Source organism: Phocoena phocoena, chromosome X, assembly GCF_963924675.1.
Source record: "Phocoena phocoena chromosome X, mPhoPho1.1, whole genome shotgun sequence".
NCBI lineage: Eukaryota > Metazoa > Chordata > Mammalia > Artiodactyla > Phocoenidae > Phocoena > Phocoena phocoena.
Genome location: NC_089240.1, coordinates 21,109,125 through 21,134,369, shown reverse-complemented (window position 1 = coordinate 21,134,369; position 25,245 = coordinate 21,109,125). Strand labels below are relative to the sequence as shown.

Sequence of the window (25,245 nt, the reverse complement as noted above, 5' to 3'; positions counted from 1 at the left end):
GTCCTCTAGCCGCACCTGCCCCCTTGCAGTTGCAAGATGTTCCGGCCCCAGGCTCTTTCCCCTTGCCCTTGGCCTAGAATATCCTGCCTGCAGACTTAGTCCTATGGCTGGTTTCTTGTCACTCAGGCCACCTCCTTGCAAAGAACATCCTACCCACTTCCATCAAACCACTCCCCCAGTTTTACTGTCCCAGGAGGGATTGTTATTGTCTGAAATTATTGTGTTTGTCTCTCTCCTGTAGAATGTGCCACGAGAACAGACACCTTGACTATGCCTGGTGCACAGCAGGCCATCAGTAAATATTTCTTAAATTAAAAACTAACTCATAGGACACGGGGAGGGGGAAGGGTAAGCTGGGACGAAGTGAGAGAGTGGCATGGACATATGTACACTACCAAATGTAAAATAGATAGCTTGTGGGAAGCAGCCGCATAGCACAGGGAGATCAGCTCGGTGCTTTGTGTCCACCTAGAGGGGTGGGATAGGGAGGGTGGGAGGGAGACGCAAGAGGGAGGAGATATGGGGATGTATGTATATGTATAGCTGATTCACTTTGTTATACAGCAGAAACTAACGCACCATTGTAAAGCAATTATACTCCAATAAAGATGTTAAAAAAAAACCCCAAAAATAAATAATAGCAAAAAAAAACCTAACTCATAAAAAAAATAGGACAGTAATATACATGATGAGAGGCGCTGTAGTGATATAGATGTTTAAGGATTTCTTTTAAAATCGTTAGGAAGGATGCCAAAGAGGAAGGGTGGGCTGGGGGCTGGGGTTAAAGTGTTTGGAGTCTGCTGGCCTCCGCTTCAATTATGGAACTGTACTAGATTTAGATTACTGTCCAAGAAAATAACTTGGGCTGACCTCTGCTTCACATCTGTAAAATGGGGAAAAGAACATCTAGCTAGCAGATTATTGCAAAGAGCAGCATAACCACATGTAAAGAGTCGAACTGTTCAATAAGGGATTTAAATATTTTTATTTTTAATTTATTTGACATTACAAACTACCACTGACAAATCCTCTTTAAATAAAAACAGCAAATTAATAATAACAAAAATACGGTTCAGTTTGAAAATATGAAGTCATTATATACCCCTGGAAACTAGGAAACTGCAAATACAAATGGATAGAAATACGAATGTACAATTTCTAGAGTTTCAGACCAAGTGATGGTTGATGTCTCTAATAAACTTCTAATAAAATATAACATACATCCCATTTCTTTTCTGAGACAAAGACCCAAAGACAAAACACTATTCAAAAACTACAGTGATTTATTAATTTACATTCAGTTGAATAAAAGGTGAATGTAACAAAGGATACTTGTTAATTTTATTCTCCAGAGATGCTTTAGCCAAATCATGTCATAACAAAGATATCCCACAGCATGGCCTCTATCAGCACTGAACAAAAATGTAGCATTTTTCCTTCTGCTTTTTTCATTTGAGAAGGAAGGAACTATGATGGCTTATTGGGCAGTAAACGTATTCAATGACACCAACCTTTTAGGATAATGAAATTCTCAAAACAGGTCAAACACTTGAAGCAGTTAAGTATTGATTGCATCCTGGAGGTACTATGTAACCAGACCTCTTTGTGCCAGTAATTCTGAGACTTGGTTTGGGGAATTATTTGAGAAGGGAAGAGTACTAGAAAAAATATTATTAATTGAGAAATACAAAAGGGTAGTAGCAAGGAGAAGGTCGTTGTGTTAAAAGTACTAATTGAGGGCTTCCCTGGTGGCGCAGTGGTTGAGAGTCCGCCTGCCGATGCAGGGGACGCAGGTTTGCACCCCGGTCCGGGAAGATCCCACATGGCGCGGAGCGGTTGGGCCCGTGAGCCATGGCCGCTGAGCCTGCGTGTCCGGAGGCTGTGCTCCGCAACGGGAGAGGCCACAACAGTGAGAGGCCCGTGTACGGCAAAAAAAAAAAAAAAAAAAAAAAAAAAACTACTAATTAAAAAAAATAAAAAGAGAAAATAGCAAAAGTAGAGAAAGCAGTTTATATAAACTAGTCTGGTCCGAACCTGTATTAGAATGGATCACGTGAGGTTGCTTTTTTTGGTAGGTCAAAAATCAGCAATTTTATATGGTTCAAACGACTACATTTATCAAAGCACTTAGGATTCCTTGCTAGTACATAATGAATGATATTCACTAACTCATGCATGAATTTTGTACGTGTGAACTCTGAATGGCTTGTATCTGGGAACTCTTCACAGCAGTGTATGAAATGGTAACCATTAGATGTCAGACTCCTTTGTGGGCAAGAAATGCTTCTGTTTTTGTTGATTCAAACTCCCAGATTTCTTATAAGAGCTGTTAAGATTTCAGTAGGACATGCTCAGTTTCCAGAGTAAGACTGGTACAGAAATTTTAAGGCAGGAGTTTAGAAGTGCTGAAATACTTCGAAGTCTGAATAAAGGCAAGAGTCGAGAGAGCATCATGAAGAATGAATAATATGAACCTACTCCACAATAACTAATATCTTAAGATGCTCAAGCACACTTTCATGGAGACATATGAATATACTTTAAAAATAACATAAAGTGAAGATATTAAGGCACATAAATAAACTTGTCACTGCAGTGACAATGTATCGGTGAAGTGGGGCAGGAAGATGAAAAGAGGAAATGTTCAGGTAAACACTCCAGCATTTAAAAACAAATGGCGCGTTTGGATAGCTAATGGGATAATCTGAATTACAGCATGTGGTATTCTGAAAAGGAGTGCTACAGAGTTGCCCCTGTGCTGGAAGGTGATTGGTTAAGCTTGTTCTGGTACTATTTATGATAATAAAACATCTTCGGCTGCATTTATGGGGCAGGGGGATTTTTAAAGAAAGTGAATATAGTGATCAAATTGTTACTGAGCAAGAGCTTAACCCAATCCTAACCACCTGAAAGTCTTTGTTAATTAGTCAGGACCAACATAAGGTAGTGTGCAAGGGGACAGCCCAAGTGAAGGGTTTAATTAAGCACAGGGCAAAGTTGACATATGCATCTCAATGCTGTCCCTGGTTATAGGCTGACCAAACCGAGATGAAGCCCATTGACAAACTATATTTCACCAATTCTAACATGAATCCCCTCCCCCATGTTTTAACATCTTTGAAACCAGGATGTGTCCTAAATCGATGCCATTTTATTTATTATTTTTAATTTTTATTTACTTATATTTGGCTGCATTGGGTCTTCGTTGCCACGCGCGGGCTTTCTCTAGTTGTGGCGAGTGGGGGCTACTCTTTGTTGCGGTGCACGGGCTTCTCATTGTGTGGCTCCTCTTGTTCCAGAGCACGGGCTCTAGGCACATGGGCTTCAACAGTTGTGGCGCAGGCTCAGTAGTTGTGGCTCGTGGGCTCTAGAGTGCAGGCTCGGTAGTTGTGGCACACGGGCTTAGTTGCTCCGTGGCATGTGGGATATCTTCCCAGACCAGGGCTCGAACCTGTGTCCCCTGAATTAGCAGGTGGATTCTTAACCACTGCGCCACCAGGGAAGCCCCTCGATGCCATTTTAGATTTAATGATATATGTTTATTGACAGAGAGGTTAGCTAATGGCCACCTTTCTAAAAGTTACTGTGACCCAATTCAAACCAGCTAACCATCAAAGATTTTTCATTTTCTTTCACGATTCTGTAACAGACCTAGTATCCTTGATCATAAAAAAGACTAGGGAAGTAGACTGTCCTGGTCATCTATACATTTCCGATGTTAAAACATACCTCCAATTATGTTCTTTATCCGGGCTAGGAATCTTGGGAGATTCTATATGTAAGAACCTTACCACTAGGACCTCCAACTCTGTTACAAAGAACACTACTGTGTATGATGAAGCCTTCATGCAGAGAAATCTATGCAGATACAGAAAATATTCAACGTACCTTAAACTCCTGGCAGAATGGATACTTGCCACTGGGTAAGTAACTTGAGAAAACCTTACAGAAACCTTTTGATGAATTTTATTAAACAGTGTAAGACTGTTCAATACAGAGACCATGTGGTGAAGGAAAAAAAGAAAGAGCTCTAGATTCCTGCACTGCCCAACAAGGCAGTCACTAACCACACGTGACTATTTCAATTTAAATAATTAAAAATTCAGTTCCTCGGTCACACTAGCCACATTCAACTTTTCAACAGCCACATGTGGCTAGAGGTTACTGCAGCAGACAGCACAGATACAGAACATTTCTGTCACTGCAAAAAATTCTACCGGCCAGCGCTACTCCAGACTACCACCTGAAGCTGGGTCATACCTCAGCTGCTCCACTTAGCACCTGTAAACCCGGACAAATTAATGAGCTTCACTAATACTTGGTTTTCTCCTTGGTGGATTGAGTAGTATGTAATTGTTATCTTAACTCCCTGGGACGCTGCGAGGATCAGAGTTGCCATAAAAAATGTTAGCTACTAGGAAGTTGTATATTTTTATGTGATTTGTACTTTATGAAGGTGACTTTCATCTTTTTTGTGGGTTTTTAATGTGAGTTGGATACTTTTTACTGTTTAAATTCCAACTTTTATGGCTATGGCCCCTTCCCTTCCTCCTCCTCCTCTTTTTTTTTTTTCTTTTTGCTTAAGAAAAAATAGAAGAAAGCACACTTCCAGATATTTTTAGCAAACAAATGCCTAAAGTGCCACATGAGTAAGAGAAACGAACGAAGGGGGCTGAAGTAGGGCAGTGGCTGGCAAACTGGAGAACTCAAGTTCTGCGTCAACTGCTTTAGCTGCTACGTGGCTCCAGCCAATTGTTGCCATTCAGGAAAGCTGCCCTAGTGTAGCCAGACACTGATTTTTGAAAGAAACCCAGAAATTTGGCTTTTTATATTAAATCTCCAGTTTAAAAAAAATATTAGCGACTAATTAAAAATGGTGAATATTCTTCAGGCAAATTTAAACATACTTAGAGGTCATATGCAGCCCACAGCTGCTACTCTGTGACCTCTGGTTTCACATGGCAGCTACACTTCCTTCTCCATTCATGGTGCCATGCCTCAGGACACTCTTACAAACAAATGCACACAATTTATTCCTCACTGTACCTCATGGTGAAACAGAAATGAAATTCACAGTGTTATTTTACACAGATTACCACTCCCCAGTATTAAAGTTATTTCTAGGTTACTAAAATATAACACTTAAAAAACACACGTGGGCTTTAAATGCTTTAAGATAATAAGTGACCCAAATTTAGAAAATAAAGAATTTATGTCCTCTTGAACCAAATTCCCAAAAAAGAAGAAAAAAAGAAACTGATACAGAAAATTACACATTTTACTGTAATTAAAGAAAATATTTTACTTTTTATACTGCTACTCCACTGGAAAATTACTGGAAATCTGGGAAAGAACTATAATGCTTTATATAAAAGCCATAGGTCTCTACTGATGAATGAGTCGAGATATTAAAAAAAATTCCTAATTTGGAAAGCTTACTGCCAGAAAGAAAAGCAAATCTTTTAATTCTCCCAGTAATTTAAATACTGCACACTCAAAAGCCCATTAAATTGAAAAAGGTTTCTTTCTGTACTGTATATGGAAGCATACACAATTTTTTATTCTAAGTGTACTCAACTGTATTTTATTGTTATCATATACCCACCCCAAGGAACCAGCAGTTGCAGCCTTTTTATTCAGTTGATAATTCAAATATTGTTTCTAATACAAATATATGGTTTATCATGCTTATTTATCACTAACTTGGTACACTTCATAATCGCATTACAACCCCACTGTGTACTGAATACCACTTACAGTTCGAAGTACTCAAGATAAGCATCGTTACTTTCAAGAGAAGATTGGCAGTAATTAAAGGTCTTACTTAGTAGTTGTTGGTAACCGTGTTTTTTTTTGTTTTTTTTTTTGTTTTTTTTTTTTTTTTTTGCGGTATGCGGGCCTCTCACTGTTGTGGCCTCTCCCGTTGCGGAGCACAGGCTCCGGATGCGCAGGCTCAGCGGTCATGGCTCACGGGCCCAGCCGCTCCGCGGCACGTGGGACCTTCCCGGACCGGGGCACGAACCCGTGTCCCCTGCATCGGCAGGTGGACTCTCAACCACTGTGCCACCAGGGAAGCCCCAGTAACCATGTTTTTAAGGAGGTTAAAAAAAAAATAGAAAGTAGTATAGATATATTTAATTTGGTAATTGTATTTTATTAATGAGATCTATTTTGGATATATACTTTGGGGTTAAAACAAAGATGTGCTAAACTGTTACCAGTGTGATGCAAAAGAATGATATAGAGGTATTTTGTAACTCATCACTGAGAACCACTGAAACATCTGTGGACTACACGGCATAAAACTAAATCATACCAGAACACTAATAATAATAATAAAAAAAACAAGTACTTTGCACTTACAGACCTCCTTCCAGGGGAATTACTCTTCTTAAACACACCTTATTTTTCCCTCTTTGAACAAATAAGACAACTAAATCAAAGAGTAATAATGGTCTGCCCATGCCACAAAGTGAGTCAGTTACAAACCAGGAATAGATTTTCTAACTTGTTCATTCTCTTATAATTATACTGTGCAAAGATTACTCTGTTATAGTGTGTCCTGCAGGTTACACCCAAGACATAGGTTATCTCCACATTTCATGTGGGCTTACTACACCCCCCCCTTCCTGCCCCAGCCTATTAATAACAGTAGTGTTTACAGACCAACAGTGCCATTAAGATGTGTGCCTGCCTGCCGCTCCAGCGAGGGTCCCGCAGGGAGACAAGAACAGAGCAGACTACAAGCCTCTCAGCCACCCCCATCTCCCCACCTTCAGGCAGCTGTCCAGAGATGGCCTCCAGGCATACCGAGATATCATAAAAACTGGTAAAACCAAATAACAGATTTTGAGTGCTCAGAGAAATTCAAAGATGGCAAGGTCATTAAAGAGTTAGAGCTGTGAACCACTAGAAAAACCCACATGCAAAATGGCCAGCTGCTATGATCTGTATACAGGTTCTGGAGGGCAAGGAGTGGGTCCGGGCAGAGATGGTCCTCATGTGAAGTCCATCTGTGGACTTTTTGATTCATTCTACTAATAGAGTAGGGCGTCCATTTGATTTATATAACCTAAAGGTTCGAACAAGAAATTTCTAGCCTGGAATTTATGCCATCTCCTGAGGTGCATGGAATCACAGCCCAACTCTATTAGGAATTATCAGAAAGTAGGTAGATCTGGGTGGGAAATCAAGTTCATGTGGAGTGAGGAGAGGGCATGGGCTAAATGTCTGATGAATGTATAGATATACACGGACGGAAAAAGTTTTATCATACAGTTGGAGGGTACGATGGCAAAGAGAGAAGAGAGGAGGGAGTCAGAAGAGTATGCTATAAACATTAATGTATTCTATAAGAAACAAAGTATTATGCTTCCACGCTAAAGTATTGTAGAAAACAATTTCACATACTATTTCTTAGGTGCCTATCAGGTGTAAGTTGCCACCAGACACACAATAACATCTCAAGAATGGTCCCCATCCTCACAAAGTTATAATGCATGAGGGGCAGTGCTTAAGAGCTGCACAGAGTTTGGAGGACAAAGAGATCATTTTTAGCTGGGAGGCCTTAAAGGATAAACAGAATACCACAAGGGAGAGATGGGATTGGGATGGGCGAGGCAGGCAGGGGAAACTCATGAGCAGGGGGAGGTAGCCATGGTGGAGTCAAGGCCCGCCCAGGGAGGGGTCTAATCTGCAGGTGCCCCGGAAGTGCTGTCTCAATCCTTTTAGGCAAAAGGGGGGTAATCTGAAACCAACAGCCTGAGATAAGGTTGATCCGAGACTCTTTTCTAGCTCCAAGACCCCAATGCTGGGAAATGGGGCTAACCAAGCTATTTGTCCTGCCTGGAGACCCAAGGTAAGCCCAACTATGACTGTGGTGCCCAGACATGTCCTTCCAATGCCTCCAGGACTACCACCTGGTCCCACCTCCTTTGGGTGACAGGCAGCAATGTGAAACTGCAAAGGGCTGATCTCCTAGGACAGAGGAGCTTTTTAAAATACACAGCCACTGGGGCCCCACCCCAGACCCTGCCAGCTGGGCCCAGAGGTAAGGAGAAGACCACAGGAGGTGGGAAAGGTCCCAGAAATCCCAACTATGTAGACGCTTAAATGCCAGGGTTGGGATAGCTGCTACCTCGACACCTCCCAGTCACCCAGCTAGTCTCTTTGGGGATTCCCCACCCTCCACGGTGGCCCTTCCCTACTTTCATGATGTTAATGTTGAAAATAACAAGTGTTCTTATTGCCAATCTTGCTGAAATGCATTTATTTCATCTTCTCTCGTTACCAAAACCCAGTTTCTTCCAGCTTACTTTTCCCTAGCCCATTTCTTCTCTTTCGCTTTATCCTTGAATGCTGTATTAGCTCATATAGCACCATAAATGATTCCCTTATCGAAGAAATAATTCATGTGTTTGACTTCATTTTCCGTTCTACTGCCTACTTAAATTGTTATCTAGATACCAACCAATCTCCCTTTCTATATCAAAGTCATACTTAATACATATTTGACATGAAGCAATATTAAAGTTTGAAGAGTTTTACTAACTCTGAGATTCTCAATACTATGTGCATCAGAGTCACTGGGGAGCTTTTTAAAATACACAGTCACTGGGACCCCACCCCAGACCTACTGAACCAGATACCTGGCGGTGGCATCTGGGCACCTGTCATCTTAAAAACTGTAAAAGATACACCCCGGTTGTTAAGAAGTAATGTGCTAAAGTATGTGATTAGGGAACTTGGGTTTGGCCAAATTTCTGCACACAAGTACAACTATTTTTTACCCTCCCTAGGAAACAGGCAACACTTATTACCGATAAGGGACATCTGTAAACAACATGAAAATGATTTGTGGATTATTTGTTTCAACCTCTCCTATTAGTACTGACAGAATTAAATGACAGTCATCACGATTGATTTTAAGCTCCTTGAGAGTAGGAACCATGCTTTTTCATACTGCAACCATCCAGTTGCAGTGTTGTACCAGATGCTGGGAATACAAATATAAACAGAAAACATGGTCAATGAGAGGCTACAGAAACCAATTCAGATAGAGTAACAGTAATACTAAGGACTATCACAGTGGTTTGGATAAAGTGTTATTCTCCGAAATAATAAAACCAACTGACATTTACTGCATGTTTACTACGTGCCTGGTACTATTCTAGGCATTTTACATATCGCCCTGCTTCCATATTATCCCATTTAATTTGAACCCTACGAGGCAGGCCCTATATTCCTCCCAGCTGTACAGAGAAGGTGCACGGGGTAAGTCACATGCCCCAAAGTTACTTATCTAGCAAGAGGTGGAAAGCCAAAACTTGAACTGGCCATTCCGGCTCGAGAGAGCAGGCTTTTAATCATTACCTTACACTGCCTTTCAGGAGCCTAGGTCAGCGCCCTTGGTGCTCAAAAAATGCTAGTGGAAGGAAGGAAGGAAAGAAGGAAGGAAGGGAGGGAGGGAGGGAGGGAGGGAGGGAGGGAGGGAGGGAGGGAGGAAGAAACAAAAAATATTTACAGAGTGCTCCCACAGTATGCCTGAAACCCTTCTCCCTAAGACTCCTGAACATTATAGACTAAAACCTATGATTGTTTGTATGATTCTTAAAAGCTTAGGGAAAAAAAATGTTATCTTTCCCTCCACTTCAGTAACGCGATCAGAAGTTAGGTTTCCATAGCTAACCCTTAAAACAGATCCCTTCACTTCTCTGCTCCTCTAGTTCCAATGAGCTTACATCATCTGGGAGCCAAACTAAAAATGACATTTTCAGGACATTGCTTCCAAGAATTTCCCACATGCCCTAGCATGTTACAGTGACACACTGCTGCAATGAGCAAGAAATTCTCTTAGAATTAGGCGAGGGCTTCCCTGGTGGCACAGTGGTTAGGAATACACCTGCCAATGCAGGGGACACGGGTTTGAGCCCTGGTCAGGGAAGATCCCACATGCCACGGAGCAACTAAGCCTGTGCACCACATCTACTGAGCCTGTGCTCTAAAGCCCGTGAGCCACAACTACTGAAGCCCGCGTGCCTAGAGCCCGTGCTCCGCAACAAGAGAAGCCACCGCAGTGAGAAGCTCACACACCGCAACGAAGAGTAGCCCCCGCTCGCCGCAACTAGAGAAAGCCCGCGCACAGCAACGAAGACCCAATGCAGCCAAAAATAAATAAATAAAATAAATAAATTTATTAAAAAAAAAAGAATTAGGTGAAGAAGAGAGGCAAATCTAAAAATGATATTTCAGGTTGAAAGAAGGAAAAAAGTTTCCTGATTCAGCGCTAAGGGCTGCTGCCAACAGCTTGTTTTGTTCCCAAAGATCAGCACACAAAAGTTTCACAGAGCTGGAAGGAAAAGATTTGGATGCTAAGTTAGATGGGGGGTTGGGGGGGGGCATGATTCCCATCATTCCTTTGGGAGCAGTAGAAAAATAACAAAACCTCTATAAAAGAGATGAGCACGTCTGCTGTGAAAGGAATGACCCCTCACATATAGCGAAAGCAATTTGCATCTACAGATCTCATTGGTATAAACGACCTCCTTCAAAGAGTGAAAACCTCAATGGAAAGCCACTATATACCCATGAAAGGCTTTGCCGGCTATTTGTTGAGCTGTATACAGACTAACAAACAGGAGTGGTTAACCTGGCACACCATGCACTATAGAGATTTTTTTTTAAGTAGGCTTAGTCAGCTAATCTTGTTGAGATTTCTCTCATACTACTGATTCCTTATTCTCAAAATAAATTAAGAGGCTTCATTCAAAATTCCCTGTGGTCTACCAGCTTGAGTTTGTTGGGTGTCTTTGATTGTCTCTTGTCTTCAGATTCCCTGCCTTGTCTCTTTAGATTTTGCTGTGCCCTTTGGTATTTCCCGTTAGTCCATGTCTGGAATAGCTAATTACACGGTAGCATAATTCCCGCTCGTACAACAAGGAATAGCAGAACCTTGCTAATTCACACCAATAACTGAAAGACTCCTGTGTAAGTTACTGAATTATGCAAATGAGCAATAAGTGAAGAAAGATGATTCAAAATTGTATTTCATTCATTTATTTTGACAAGTGTAGTTTAGCCTTAATTATTTTGAACATTTCTTTGTAGCATACTAATAAATTTCCCGTGGCACATTTGTTAAAAGTGATAAAGCCTTTACTAAGAGAGACCAATGTGTGCTCTGCTGGATAATTTCCTCAAGACAGGCTCGATTTAGACCCTCCCTTTTATCTTGACTTTCACTGACTTTTAGCATCTACTTTTTTGGGGGCAAGACAATACATATACCAATAAAACATAGGGATAATTTTAGCAGTAAACGTTTACTCCATAAACAGGTCCTACGTATGTCTAAACGTCCATCATGATGATAGTTTAAAAAATTAATCATGCTTCAAGTAAAACCTTTTTACATTCTCTGGTCATAATGCTAATAGGACTTTATTTTTATCTTCTAAATAAAACTAATTCCATCTGTCATTCATCTCTTTTAATTTCTGTTTTGTTTTGTCTTACCATACTTCTTTCTTTTAAAGTTAAAGATGTCTGTTTTAAGATAAGTGGATATATCACAGTATGTAACGTTTTCATGTCAAAATACTTACATTATTATATCTGAGTTAAACTATTTAAGATAGGAAAACACTTTGATACACTTCTGACAGATGTATCTTGCAGGATGGAATCAACTTCTTTCAAAGCAGCACCACTGGTTACAGTGTGGAGTGAAGAGCGAACAGCTTTCCAGCTTCCAGTCTTGGGTTTAAAGCTTCGCATAGACTACCCTCTTAATAAGTGCTTTTTACTAAACCTCCAATTCAAACGTGTTTTAAAAATCACCATGCATTTGTCAAATGAGGTTCTTTGATTTATAAAAGCTAGATCAGCAATAGAGCATTTAAAGAATAGTGGGAAAGACAAAACTTAGTCTCAAACTTCACGCCAGCATCTGTGCCGATTAAAATCTCATCTTTTCTTCAAGGCCCAATTCAGGTTCCATCTCCACTGGGAATCCTTCCCGGAGCTAAAATGCAGAGATCCCACAGCACTTCATGCCATCCCCTTGTGTTAGAGTTATTTGCCTTCAGGTCGAAGTCTCCCTACTAGATTAAGAGCAGGGCAGCTGTGACACAGTGGAAACAAGGCTGGGCTCTCACACCACAGAGCTCTGCTACCTCAGGAGGGTCGTTTCGTCTCTTTCAGGTTGTTTTTTCATCTGAAAAAATGTCAACTATTTTATCTAATGGGAAATGTAAAAGATAATAGATGTGACTGTTCTCCATAAAATATAAAGTCCTATAAAAAGTAGGTGCTGGGGCTTCCCTGGTGGCGCAGTGGTTGGGAGTCTGCCTGCCGATGCAGGGGACGTGGGTTCGTGCCCCGGTCCAGGAGGGTCCACATGCCGCGGAGCGGCTGGGCCCGTGAGCCATGGCCGCTGAGCCTGCGCGTCCGGAGCCTGTGCTCCGCAGCGGGAGAGGCCACAACAGTGAGAGGCCCGCGTACCGCAAAAAAAAAAGAAGAAAAAAAAAGAAAAAAAGTAGGTGCTTATAGGGTGAATTCGTGAATAAGAAAATGATCAGAAATATTATCACCTCTAAAACAGGACCCAGGTCTTGGTTATACTTGGGCCCTTTACATATCACACAAGGCAGAGACGCAGCAAACACTCATTGAATGAATTTTGTGAAACAAGGAGAAACAGATAAAACCAGACTTACACACAGACCTGGTTTGGTGATCTTATTTGTGAGTCGGGTTTTATAATAATTTCTTAAAACAAGAAAAGTGGATCAGCGTCTAAAATTATTCTGCAAACCTATCTTTTTGTGAGCACAGCTGATTTAAGCCTTAAGCTCTAAGGGACAGTGCTAAGGCTAACAGGTTTCCCAGGGCCTTTACACGGGGAGAATGCAATCAATGTTAATTCAACTGAACTCCATGACAGACTACTAATTCCGTCTAGTTACTGTCCCGTTGGCCACAAAGTAAGAGAATACTGATGGGTCTGGATAAATTCATGACAACTATAAAAAGAACTACTCTAAGCATGAGAGGTAGTATTTATTATACGGACATGACAGTGCAGCAGCATAAAATAATAAATGGACACTGACTAATCACGTGCAAATCAACACCACATCTGGGCCCGGGGCTACTGAGTAACTGGAGATATCACAGGGGCACAAACTTCAAAAGTTACGGCTGAAGCCCTGAGAGAATTATGAAAAATTTAAAGAATTACAGAGGATAATGAAAACATATGCCAATTTCTATGAAAAGCAAGAAAGCAAAGCAAATTAAACCCAAACAAAAAAACCCAGTCAGGTTAAAAATTAAATCTGCACTGTAGTCGGAAGGGTGAGGACTACGCAAAAACACTTCACTTTTAACCATTAGAGGCTATTCAGATGTGGCACATGCAATTGGTAAAAACAACAAACAAAAACAAGATGAAAAAGATGCATGAGAAGCAAGTGCTGTCTCTTATAAACATAAAAGGAGCATAAACATTTCGGAAAAGAAACATTATCACGACAAAGTTAAGGCAAATAAGAAATGATGGAGACATTAAATTCTGGCCTCTAAGTAAATGAGCAAAGATTCCCAAGAGGAAAAGAATATGCAATTTAAAAATAATCCCAAACTACTAGAGAAAAAAAACCAGAGTCAGACCGACCCTGTTTAAATCCCAAATATCTCTGAGAGCAGGAAATAATTCTGGATGACTATAAACCCTCTAATTTGCTTGAAGCAAACGGGGCTGGTGTTTTCATTTCTTTCACTGACTTTTTTGTTTAAGGTCACATTTACTACAAATTTTAGCTGGTATTAAGAAGTCACAAAGTCAATAACTGATAAAACCACAAAGCGTGCTTCTTTAGAAAGATTTAAGAACAACAACAACAAAAAAGGGAATGTCACATGCTTTTAAGGCTACAGACCTTTTAATGTTTACGGCTGCACGTTTTAAAGAAGTAACTGTTATATTTTACGTGGCTGATTCAATACACTTCTGGCGAAAAGCACTAATTTTGAGGGGAAGAAATTTTAGTGTAACCATATCTAACCCAAGTGCTTTATTTAGGTCATGTTATAACAGATTATTATAGATGTTATAACAAATATCGATAATTTAATATTCCTGAAACTTAGAGTACATTCTATCTTGATAGTTACAGGATCTACTCTCTTCTCGGCCATGAGTATTATAAGCCTTTCCCTCCTAATTAATCTGCAATTAATTCAACCAACCTCTAATTAGTTTTCTACAACTTTACCCTACTTAGGCAACAAAGCAGTCTCTAGACTGGGTTTTAAACCTGGGCTAAAATAGACTCCTACAGACCAAAAATGGTTCTGGGATTTCTCTTTGTAGTGTAATTTAGATGTCATATCTAATTTGCTGTCATGACTATTGTTTCACTGTGCAATTTGTATGTCGTTTTGAATGGTAGACATCATAGCTTTATTGAATTAAGCCTTCTGTCTTTAGGGCCTGATGTTACATGTTTGTGTGTGTATGTTTATGTCTCAAAAGCTCCTTTTGATATCAAGTAATAGTAGAAAAGGATTATGCTCTTTTGATATGTTTGTTCCCATCTTGGTAAATATAAACACAAACTGGTGGGGAAAAGCCCTCTTCAAACTAAAGAAACAGAATTTTAAATAATAATAATAATAATATTACTCCTCCTCCTACTATTATTATTATTATTTTAAAGACAGAGATAGCTAAATAAGCCATTCACATTACAGAAGTATAGAGGGCCTGGCTGTTTTGTAACCTTAATGGCTTGATTGTCAATTCTATTAACATTCTTTCCCAAGAACTGTCCTTTTCATTGACAGTTTTTGTGATGCTACCTCAAACATAAGGTATTACTCTTACCACAATTCCATAAACACAAAGAAATTCAAACGCACCCTGACTTTAACTCGTAAGGAACAGAGGCCATCTTACCTCTATTGCAATACGCAGTTTAGTGTCAGTCTGTGACTGTCCTTCTTCTCCTGGCCTTTGGGTTCAAGTTCTAAACTAAAGTCAGGGCTGAGACTAACCACGGAAAGCCTTCCAGTAGACCACTGGAATAGATAGCCTTTTAAGTAATTTTTAGTGCATGAAATTTCATAAAGTTTTTACTAGATAATTACACTTCCTGATTTTGTAATTAGTGGAAGTACATGCAATTACATAATAATTATGATAGTAATTACGTAATTAAGATGTATAATTATGTAGTAAAAAACATCATGGAAATAAAACCATGTACTGTGTAAGCACAATACATTTTAAAAGTAAATTCACTAGCTCAACTGTTCAAAAATACTTTTCTTCAAAATAAAGTGATTAGCTCACATTATGGTGTAACTGCTTGAAAATTATTTAATATTTTTTCCCTCGTTGGTGACAGAAGTATGTATCTTTTAAAGTACATGAAAACAATCTTATCAGGTTTTCCCGGCTCTCAAACACTCAAAAAATGACAATATGTTTTGCAAATGAAGACCATCAACCACAGCATTATCACCTAGATAATGCCCTTGTTTGTGCTGCTGTACTTGTCACTATAAAAGGGACAAGGAACCTGCTCATTGAAAAGACATACTAGGAAAGGATTTTACAAAACTTGTAACACATCTGTTATCACAGCATGCTTGTGAGTCCATTTCTATATAAAAGTGCAAAACTTGAGTGCATATTTACAGAAATGGGCTTAAAGAAAAGGCACGTTATTAGAATCTGGAAGTTTGTTGCCCAAACACATGGCAGCTTTGTCATATACAACTTTCGCTATCCTAAAGAGGATAACAGAAAATATACAGAGACAAGACACCTCCACTACGGGCAAAGCGACTATGATGACAATTCCCTGGAAAATGTAGTTTCTCTTCTGTCACACTGTAAAGTTGTCTTTAGTTAAACAACAAAACAGAAACAAAATCAGCAGTAATCAGACAGAAAAGCAAAGCAGTATGAAGGGGCTCCAGGCTGCCATAGGAAAATACCAACTTTGTCATTCTTGTACTGAGCATAAAAATACAACAGAAAAGTCAGCAACAGTAGGAAAAGTAAATGCCAAAGTAAATTCTGTAGTTCCAAAATTAAGAAATAGAATCTTGTTTTCATTTCAAAAAAATTCTAGTTCGGTGCCTTGAAATCTTTACAAGCATACTAAATCAATGTTGTAATGAGACCCAGAATGTGGTGACTGGTGGGCACATACAGAGTAACCCTTGTATGAAGTGGCTATAGAGCTACATTCCAGTTTTCTCTTTTGTAAGCCACTCATCTTGAGAAGCTGAAAGCCATTCTGAAAATCTTAATTTACTTCTCCGTTGTTCCTTCTAGTTACGAAGAAACAAAGTGGAGGAACTCATGCTTTCTTGCTTTTCCCCCCTCTCCTAGCTCTTCTCAGGCTACTACATTTTTAAGCTTAATTACAGAATATATTTCAGAAGACTAGGCTGTCATGCCAATTCCACCTGAAACCTGGCTAGGCCTTCTGTGTTCTGCTCATTTGTCATTTTAAAGTTTTGCCAAAAGGATGGACCCAATCAGTGGATGAGTAGAATGGAAGTAGGCTTTAGTTACTAAGGACAGTGTCTTGAAACAGTGCTTCTCAAGCCCAGGAATCACCTGGGAATCTTGTTAAAATGCAGATACTGATGCGGTAGGTCTGGGGAGGACCTGATATTTTGCGTTCCTAACAAGTTCCCAGGTGATGCCTACACTGCTGGTATACTGATCACTCTCTGAGTAATAAGACATTATGTTTGATTTGGAAAAAAAATGCAGGGAGAAAAAAGCTGACCTGGGTTCATCTGCATGTTATTTTTTTCCTCAACTGCTAAACTACTGGAATCATTATTTCAAGTTGAACAAAACATTTCTTTGTAAAATTTCAGTTCTTATAATTTGTTTCTTGTTATAAAAGCAGTACATGCCCAGATTATATAAAGAAGAAAATAAAAATTATCTATAATCCACCCACAGATAACAGCTGTAAACAGTTCTAGTGTTTCTTACTAATTTTTCCACCTTGCATATAAACTACAAATTAGAATCATAATGGTTACTTAGTTTTGGACTTTGACCTTATATTGTTAGTATTTCTCTAAGTCATTAAAGATTGAAACTACATAATGTCTAACAATAACAACACTCCCCCAAAGCTCAGGATTATAGGAACCACTTTTTCTATCATCAAAATTCTTTATGTGTTTCTACAATCACTTCCTAATCATGAATTGTTCTGAACTGCCACGTTAGAGTCTCCCACGATAAAAATTCACTTAAACTAAAGAAAGTTAAAAAGAAAAACCCAAAACCTCAGATCATTTTTTATTCGTAAGAAAATGAAACAAAAGGAAAATGGACTGCCCATTTCAAAATCAGTTTCTTTAACGAAAATGTTTTTCACAGTTATAAAAGATATAACTTTAAGAAGAGCAAATTGGTACTTAAGTGAAATTCTACCTTTACTTTTATATGTATTTGGTAGGTATGAATTGTTTTGTGTATGCTCTGTTATTATTTATTAAAAACAGAGAAAAGGTTCATTTCTAAAATTCAGTGGAATAACCCAGAAGAAGAATTGGATCAGACAGGGTGCCTGACACAGCCTTCTTCTTAATGCCTCCTGAGGCTTTAACAAAGTAAATTCTAAGAATGTCAACTGGCTTAGAGAGGACTCCAGCGGCTCTTTGCTACTTATGTTTCAGTACTTCTAGCAATGATATAACTCTTTCGCTTTCGCTTTAGCAGTTTAGGAATAGTAGAAATCCTTAACATTGAAAAGGGAGCTGCCTTAAACCCTCAGAAATCTCCAAATTCCCATATGCACTAAAGCATATAATTTTTTCCCATACAACTCTTATTTTCTGGCAACCCCCCAAAAAACAAAAAGAAAAACCCCCGAACCAAACAACAACAAAAACCCAAGAAACAAAACACTAAACCACCAAAAGAGTTTTTTAGACTCCTTAGCTTTTCAGTACTAGCTGTGTCCCTCTTTGGGGTCCCTATTTTCCACAAGGTAATACAATCATTACCACTTCATGAGTGTAACTATTTGGCTGATAGCAAGCAGAGAACAGGACTCTGGCAGTGTGGGTGAGGGGCAGGCACCCAGGCTCACTCACTAGTTAAGTGACTTGACATCCTTTTGATTCAATTCAAATTTGGCATCAGCAAAATGAGAGCTACGACGTCACTCATCTTCAGTTATCACTTGCAAAGAGTTGAAATGACAGATATTAAATCTGAAAATGTCAAGGAAATTTCCTGACATTAATTTATGGCACACCTGAGTCATGCGAGCAATACAGGAGATTGGAGAACTTTCCAGCACACTGCCATTCATGGACAGAAGTAATTCCTAGGACTCACTCCTCCACAGTTTTTCAAAGTGCTCGTGTGACCTTATTTTGTACCAAGAATTCATTCAACAAATATTTACTGAGCTGGCTCCCACAGGCAAAGCACAGATCAACAAGGTACAACCCTTTGCCTCCATGAACTCAGTGGAAGAGAAAGTGAAAACAATTCAGGGGCTTCCCTGGTGGCGCAGTGGTTGAGAATCTGCCTGCTAATGCAGGGGACACGGGTTCAAGCCCTGGCCTGGGAGGATCCCACATGCCACGGAGCAACTAGGCCCGTGAGCCACAACTACTGAGCCTGCGCGCCTGGAGCTTGTGCTCCTCAACAAGAGAGGCCGTGACACTGAGAGGCCTGCGCACCGCGATGAAGAGTGGCCCCCGGTCGCCACAACTAGAGAAAGCCCTCGCACAGAAACGAAGACCCAACACAGCAAAAATAAATAAATTAAGAACATTTCGTAAAATCTTAAAAAAAACCCAAAAAAACAATTCAGGACCAGTCCTACAAGAAGGGCATTCCACAGGGTGCTATGGGAATGCAAAGGAAGGAAGCTTATACTACATTAAATTTCTTCACCAATATAATGGGGCACAATCCACTGCTACCTCATGGGACTGTTGTGAGGACCTGTGTGAGACATCTGAAAGGATGACAGGAAACTACAAAGTACCTTACATAGGGTCAGCCTAGTTTTGGTGACACTAACGGAAACAACAAATACCCACAGACGTTAACCATCAGGTATAAAGAAAAGACAAAAGAAGAGCGATGGTAACAAGAAAAGTTTAAGAAAAGACTGGTAAAACAAGCCAGTGAGAACAAAGCTTGAGAGGGGAAGTGGCTGGGAGATCTCACCATGCTGAGAGGAGTGAGCAGCTCGGCCCCTGACAGGGGCTGCCCAGTAGGCTGTGGCCCTCAGGCCGCCCATGGGCCTTTGAAAGAAGTAGGAGTGACCTGAAGTATAGTCCTTCTGGGCCTAAAGGGACTCCACTGAGAAACTGGGCTTCCTAACAGATGCTTTTCAAAAGTCCACAGTTAAAGCACCATCCTTTTGCAAACATTTATACCATAGCTCCAATTCCTTTCTTCAACACAGAGTCCTCAATCCTGGTGTTCCTATTCTGGCAGGACTAATAGAACATTCACCAAGACGACCATGTGTTATGGGCTGAACTGTATACCCCCCACCCCCAAAGTCATATCAAAGAGGGCTTGAAGTCCTAACCCCCAGTACCTCAGACTGTGACTATATTTGGAGATAGAGCCTTTAAAGGGGTAATTAAGTTGAAATGGGACACAGAAAGGTACAGAGGGAGGACCATGTGAAGACAGGGAGAAAACGGCCATCTACAAGCCAAAGAGGCCTCAGAAGAAGAAACCCTTCTGATACCTTGATCTCAGACTTCTAGCCTCCAGAACAATCAGGAAATACATTCTGTTGTTGAAGCGACCCAGTCTGTGGTAATGTGCTATGGCAGGCGTAGCAGACTAATACATCATCCTACTACAAATAGCTGACGCAGAATAAGGGGAGCTAAGCATCTGGTAAAAGAGAACAGGAACAGAAAAAAAGTGGCTTTTCTGCTTTTGTTTTTAGGAATACGGGAAGATCAAACACTAAAGTGAAAAGGCAATTAGTGTTCAAAAGAATAAAAAGACAAGCCACAGACTGGGGTAAAATATCTGCCAAAGACACATCTGATAAAAGACCGTTATCCAAAATATACAAAGAACTCTTAAATAAGAAAACAACCCGACTAAAAAAATGGGCCAAAGACACTTCACCGAAGAAGATATACAAATGGCAAATAAGCATATGAAAAGATGCTCCACATCGTATGCCATCAGGGAAATGCCAGTTAAAACAACATTGAGATGCCACTACACAACTATCAGAATGGCTAAAATCTGGAACACTGACACGAACACCACCAAGCGCTGGGGAGGATGTGGAGCTACAGGAACAGCCATTCACTGCTGGCTGGAAAATAACGTGGCACAGCCACTTTGGAAGTCAGTTTTTCACAAAAATAAACATCAAATGATCTAGCAACTGCGTTCCTTGGTGTTTACCCAAAGGAGTTGAAAACATGTCTGCACAAAAACCTGTTCATGGATGTTTATAGCAGCTTATTCATAACTGCTGAAATCTAGAAGCTACTAAGACGTCCCTCAGTAGGTGAACTGATAAATAAACTGTGGTACATCCAGACAATGGAATATTATTTAGCACTAAAAAGAAATGAGCTACCAAGTCAGGAAAAGACAGGGGAAACTTAAAGTGCATCTTACTAAGTGAAAGAAGCCAATCTGAAAAAGCTACATACTATGTGATTCCAATCACATGACATTCTGGAAAAGGCAAAACTATGGAGACAGTAAAAAAACAGACAAACAGGGCTTCCCTGGTGGCGCAGTGGTTGAGAGTCCGCCTGCCGATGCGGGGGACACGGGTTCGTGCTCCGGTCCGGGAAGATCGCACATGCCGCAGAGCGGCTGGGCCCGTGAGCCATGGCCACTGAGCCTGCGCGTCCGGAGCCTGTGCTCCGCAACGGGAGAGGCCACAACAGTGAGAGGCCCATGTACCGCAACAAACAAAAAAACAAACAAACAAACAAACAAATTCAGCTGTTGCCAGGAGTTATGGGGAGGGAGGGGTGATTAGGAGTAGCACAGAGGATTTTTAGGGCAGTGAAACTACTGTGTATGATACTGTAATGGTGTTTACATGTCATCATACATTTGTCCAAACTCACACAGTGTCTCATAGTGAACCCTATGGCAAACCATGGACTGTGGGTGATAACGATGTGTCAGTGTAGGTTCATCAAATGCCCCACTCTGGTGGGGGATGCTGATAATGAGGGAGGCTGTGCATGTGTGGGGGCAGGGGGTACATGGGAATCTCTGTACCTTCTGTTCAACTTTGCTGCGAACCTACAGCTGCTCTAAAAAATAAAGTCTATTAAGAAAGGCAGTTAGTGGATCCCTTCCTTTGTTTCCAAAACAATTTGACCAGATCAGTGGTTTATCACACTTAACTGTATCTGAATCTTTCGGTCTGCAAAGGACTCTAAGCTCCTCCAGGGCAGGGAGCATTGGCCATCTTTGTTTTTCTGACATCTGGGATGGCACTCAAGAAATAATAGAAAATATATGCACACTGCTTTTATTGTTGCCAAATAAATAAAAAAAGGCTCAGTTGAGAAAAGTCGGAGACTCTTCTTCCTCCTCTTTTTTTAAGCAGACTTAATTTAGACAATTGGGCAAAGATTTGAATTGATTCATGTCTCCCCCAAACAGTTCACTTATCACTACTCAGGCCAAGCCCCCCCGGGATGAGGCAGCCAAATGGGACCCTTACGTGCTGCCAGCATGGAAATGGATTTTTACTTCATATATTGCCACTACGTTCCTCTAAAACTTCTTTTGGATCTATTATGCCATCTATGTACATTCTGGAGCAGTTACAATCCCACAGAAGTCTTTGGACTTTCTGCCAAAGTCCCACAGAAATAAGATTTTTAAAATGTTATGTACTTATGGTGAATATGAAGTGGATACTTCACCAAAGTGAGCCCCTTACCATCTTAAAGGAAAGGGAAAACTATCAAATGGGGTTAATTCACATCATGGACCAATGGCCTGTAAACCTTTGTTTGAAAAGCAAAGCACGGGAAAAAGCTTTGACAAGAGCTACTTTTCACCATAAAAATAAACCTCTTTCCAATAATTTGTGGGTTTTTTCCAAGTCAAATTGCCAAATTTCAAACACAGATTAAAACCACAATCCAGTTACAACCTCCAAAATACGGGCTTTATAATGGAAATGGTAAAACTATCCTAGCGAAGGAAATGTTGCTAGGTATCAACAGTAAAGGAGAGTCTATGGTAAATACTTTATGCGCCGGTTTCAGGGCACTTGTTGGCAGACGATACTTAGATTCCATTCTCAATAATATAACTGTGTGTAACGACTGTCATTTTTCACAGGACTTTTGATGTTAACATCTATTGGCGTTCTGGCCTTGGTCCAAATTGAATAAATATATTTGCCCTCTGGATCCCACAGATTTTCAATTCATTTTAACAGCAAATCTCCCTTGAATGGCAAATCAGAAAGAAGAGAGCACTTCACTCCAACTTATAAAGTGAGAAGTGAATTTTACATATGTTACATTAATTTACACTTATGGGAGTTTCCCCTGTAACTGTTCACTTATGGACTGTAAGAATATTCTTGTTCTCCAACTGTCCCCTATGGATTACAACCTGTGTTCAATTCTCTTGTACTTAGAAACTATCCAAATCATGTGTTCAGAACTGTCTGTGGGGACTTTCTAAAAAGTTGAACTTCCCAAACTCTACCCCACACCTTCCGAACTAGAATTTCTGGGTGTAAGATCCATAGACTTGCACTATTATATGCCAACAGGTGACTTGCAGGCAAGACTGTATCAAATATTCCTTGTTAGAAAACGTCTGCTCTTGGACTACGGGTAAGCATGACCCAGTGTTTTGGTTTATATCCCACCACTAACACCCTAACACCACTTAGCATTACCAAATGATGTGAGAACGTCCAGACCATGTAAATTTCTGCTAATTCACTCATTCCAAAAATGCAATTTAGGAATAATAAATAAGCAGAAGGTCAAGGGAAGAATAGTTTCACTAATTAACACTCAATAAATAAAACAAAAGGCTCTTGAAACATTTCATGAAGTTCTTTCTGTCAGACAGCCATCTTGTACCCTTCTTTTGCTTTATTTTCTTTGGGCTTCTGACATGTAAAAGAACGAGCCAGTAATTCACTCCATGCCGTTTTGGCCCTGAACTCCCAGATAGTGTATTTATTAGAATCAAATGACAAAAAAGTGTCATGATTCTTAAAACTTGTGAAACAGAACTAGAGTAAACAGCCTGAGTGTACAGATTCTATCAACACTTCTCCACTTTTGTCAAGCAAGAATCTTCCGAGTGACTACTCTGTTATCTCCTATCTTCCGGGATGACAGCACACACTCCTCGATATTCTCTAAAAAGCTGGGGTAAGTCTCCAGTGACTTTCCAGATCACTTCTACACGTCTCCAAGTCACTGGACTTTTTGAAAACTGCTGATCATTCAGCCCTTCAGATAAGAATTTTGGAAATGTCTGGAAGAGGAATCTGTCCCCTAGGAATCTAAGAACATCTAGGGAACAATCTGGATTCAGAAAGAAGGGGGATCAAGTTCCAATAACCAGAAAGAGGTAATAAACCCGACAGAAACAGACAATGTACTCATCAGTCACTACTTAATTCTCTAAATGCTTTATGCCTTTAAGGAAAGGTCCTTGGGGGTAAAAGAGAAACAGTTATTGTTGATACCGCAAATAAACATGGGCTAGCCACCAGTCATGAATCAAAGTTCAAAGACCTAGTTACTCATGGACTAAAGGAAATTTTTCCTCTATATGAATTTTACTAATTCACTGAAAATATGCTGTGGAGATAGCCCAAGTTCTTGCTGAACATCTAAAGACAAGATACTAATATTTGAAACAACTCCTCCATCAGTTGTAAAGTATTTTATATCCAAGGACAGAAAAACCAAGTAAGTCAAGGCATTAAAAAAAAAAACTCTAGCCTATCTTTGTAAATGGAAGAACTGGAGTCAGTTATGACTAGAACTGAAAAGAGTTTAAGACCAAATCAAGGGCATGGGGATTCTTACGTGAGGAAATCCAGAAGTATTTGTAGGTTTCTATATGCCCTTGAGGTTGTCTCCAGCCCTAACACCGACCAACAAAATGTCGAATTGATATACAATGACAAACAACGTAAACATTCTCTAGGTAACTAATAAGAAAAACGTATAAACTCACCTTTTTTATTTTTTACAGGTAACAGAAAAGTTGTCAATGTGATTTTCATGTAGGAGAAAAAAACCCCATGCACTTGTCATGACATTTTCAAATAGTTTAAGTTATGTAACAAAGCTTGTCTCCGGCCATTAAGCCCCACAGTGCCTGCAAGTCTTGTGTGAGGCTTACAAGGCAGCGCCTGATCATTTGGGCTGAGGTGTCTACACGCTCTCTTATGATGGAGTCAATAAAAGAACTCCACCCCAGCTCTCTCTCTCAAAATGAACCTAGGCTTTTAGTGAACAGCAGAGACACACTCCAGGTCTATTTTTTTCTGGTAATATCTGGTTTTTGTAGGTCCAGTGATCGCGTTGCCTATTCTTACTTTATTACAGTTACTAAACTCTATAGAAAATAGCATTTTCAAAATATAGTATTTAAAGAGTTCTTTCTGTACCGTTCCTCCCCCAAAGCCCAGCTTTAATAGAGAACAATGTGAGGCAGGCTGTGGAGGCAAAGCCGGGCATTCCTACGCCACCGCCCCTCACGCAGGGTAGGCCTGTGCTCACGACGGCCCCCATGGCCTGCTTCTGAGACAGTGGTATGATACTGCATGAACACCCTGACACAGGAGGTCTGGCTTTTCTGATGCAAATTTCCACTTTAAACTCAAAGGTAATTACAGTATTTTAACGTACCTTTCTCATGATCGGTAGTAAGTTTCTCCAGTGCACACTCCGCATCAAAAATGTACCGGTAAAAGCACAGCTGGGTGTACAGGGACTTATCAGAATACTGCAATATAACAGAAAAATAAATGAATATTGGGGAGGGGGTAGCTTTGGAGATTACTCAACAAGTGTATCCCCTAATTTCAACTTCCACATCAAGCAGCCTTTTTTTAATGAAGGGGGGTGAAAAAGGACAGAATCATCCTAACGATTTGTCCCCCTCACATAGCATACACACCTTTCGTAATTCAAAATAAATCCTGCCACTTCGATCACAGATTACTACTT

General features: G+C 40.2%; 1 protein-coding gene across 3 annotated transcripts in view; it reads right to left on the bottom strand.

Moving 5' to 3' along the window:
* Nucleotides 1-25,245, bottom strand: part of POLA1 (DNA polymerase alpha 1, catalytic subunit) — a 306,641-nt gene that overhangs the window by 40,162 nt on the left and 241,234 nt on the right. For all 3 annotated transcript variants that reach the window (XM_065900491.1, XM_065900493.1, XM_065900494.1), the window contains one exon: nt 24,925-25,021. In XM_065900491.1, the coding sequence (XP_065756563.1) occupies nt 24,925-25,021 (97 nt within the window). The remainder of the gene's footprint in view (nt 1-24,924; nt 25,022-25,245) is intronic.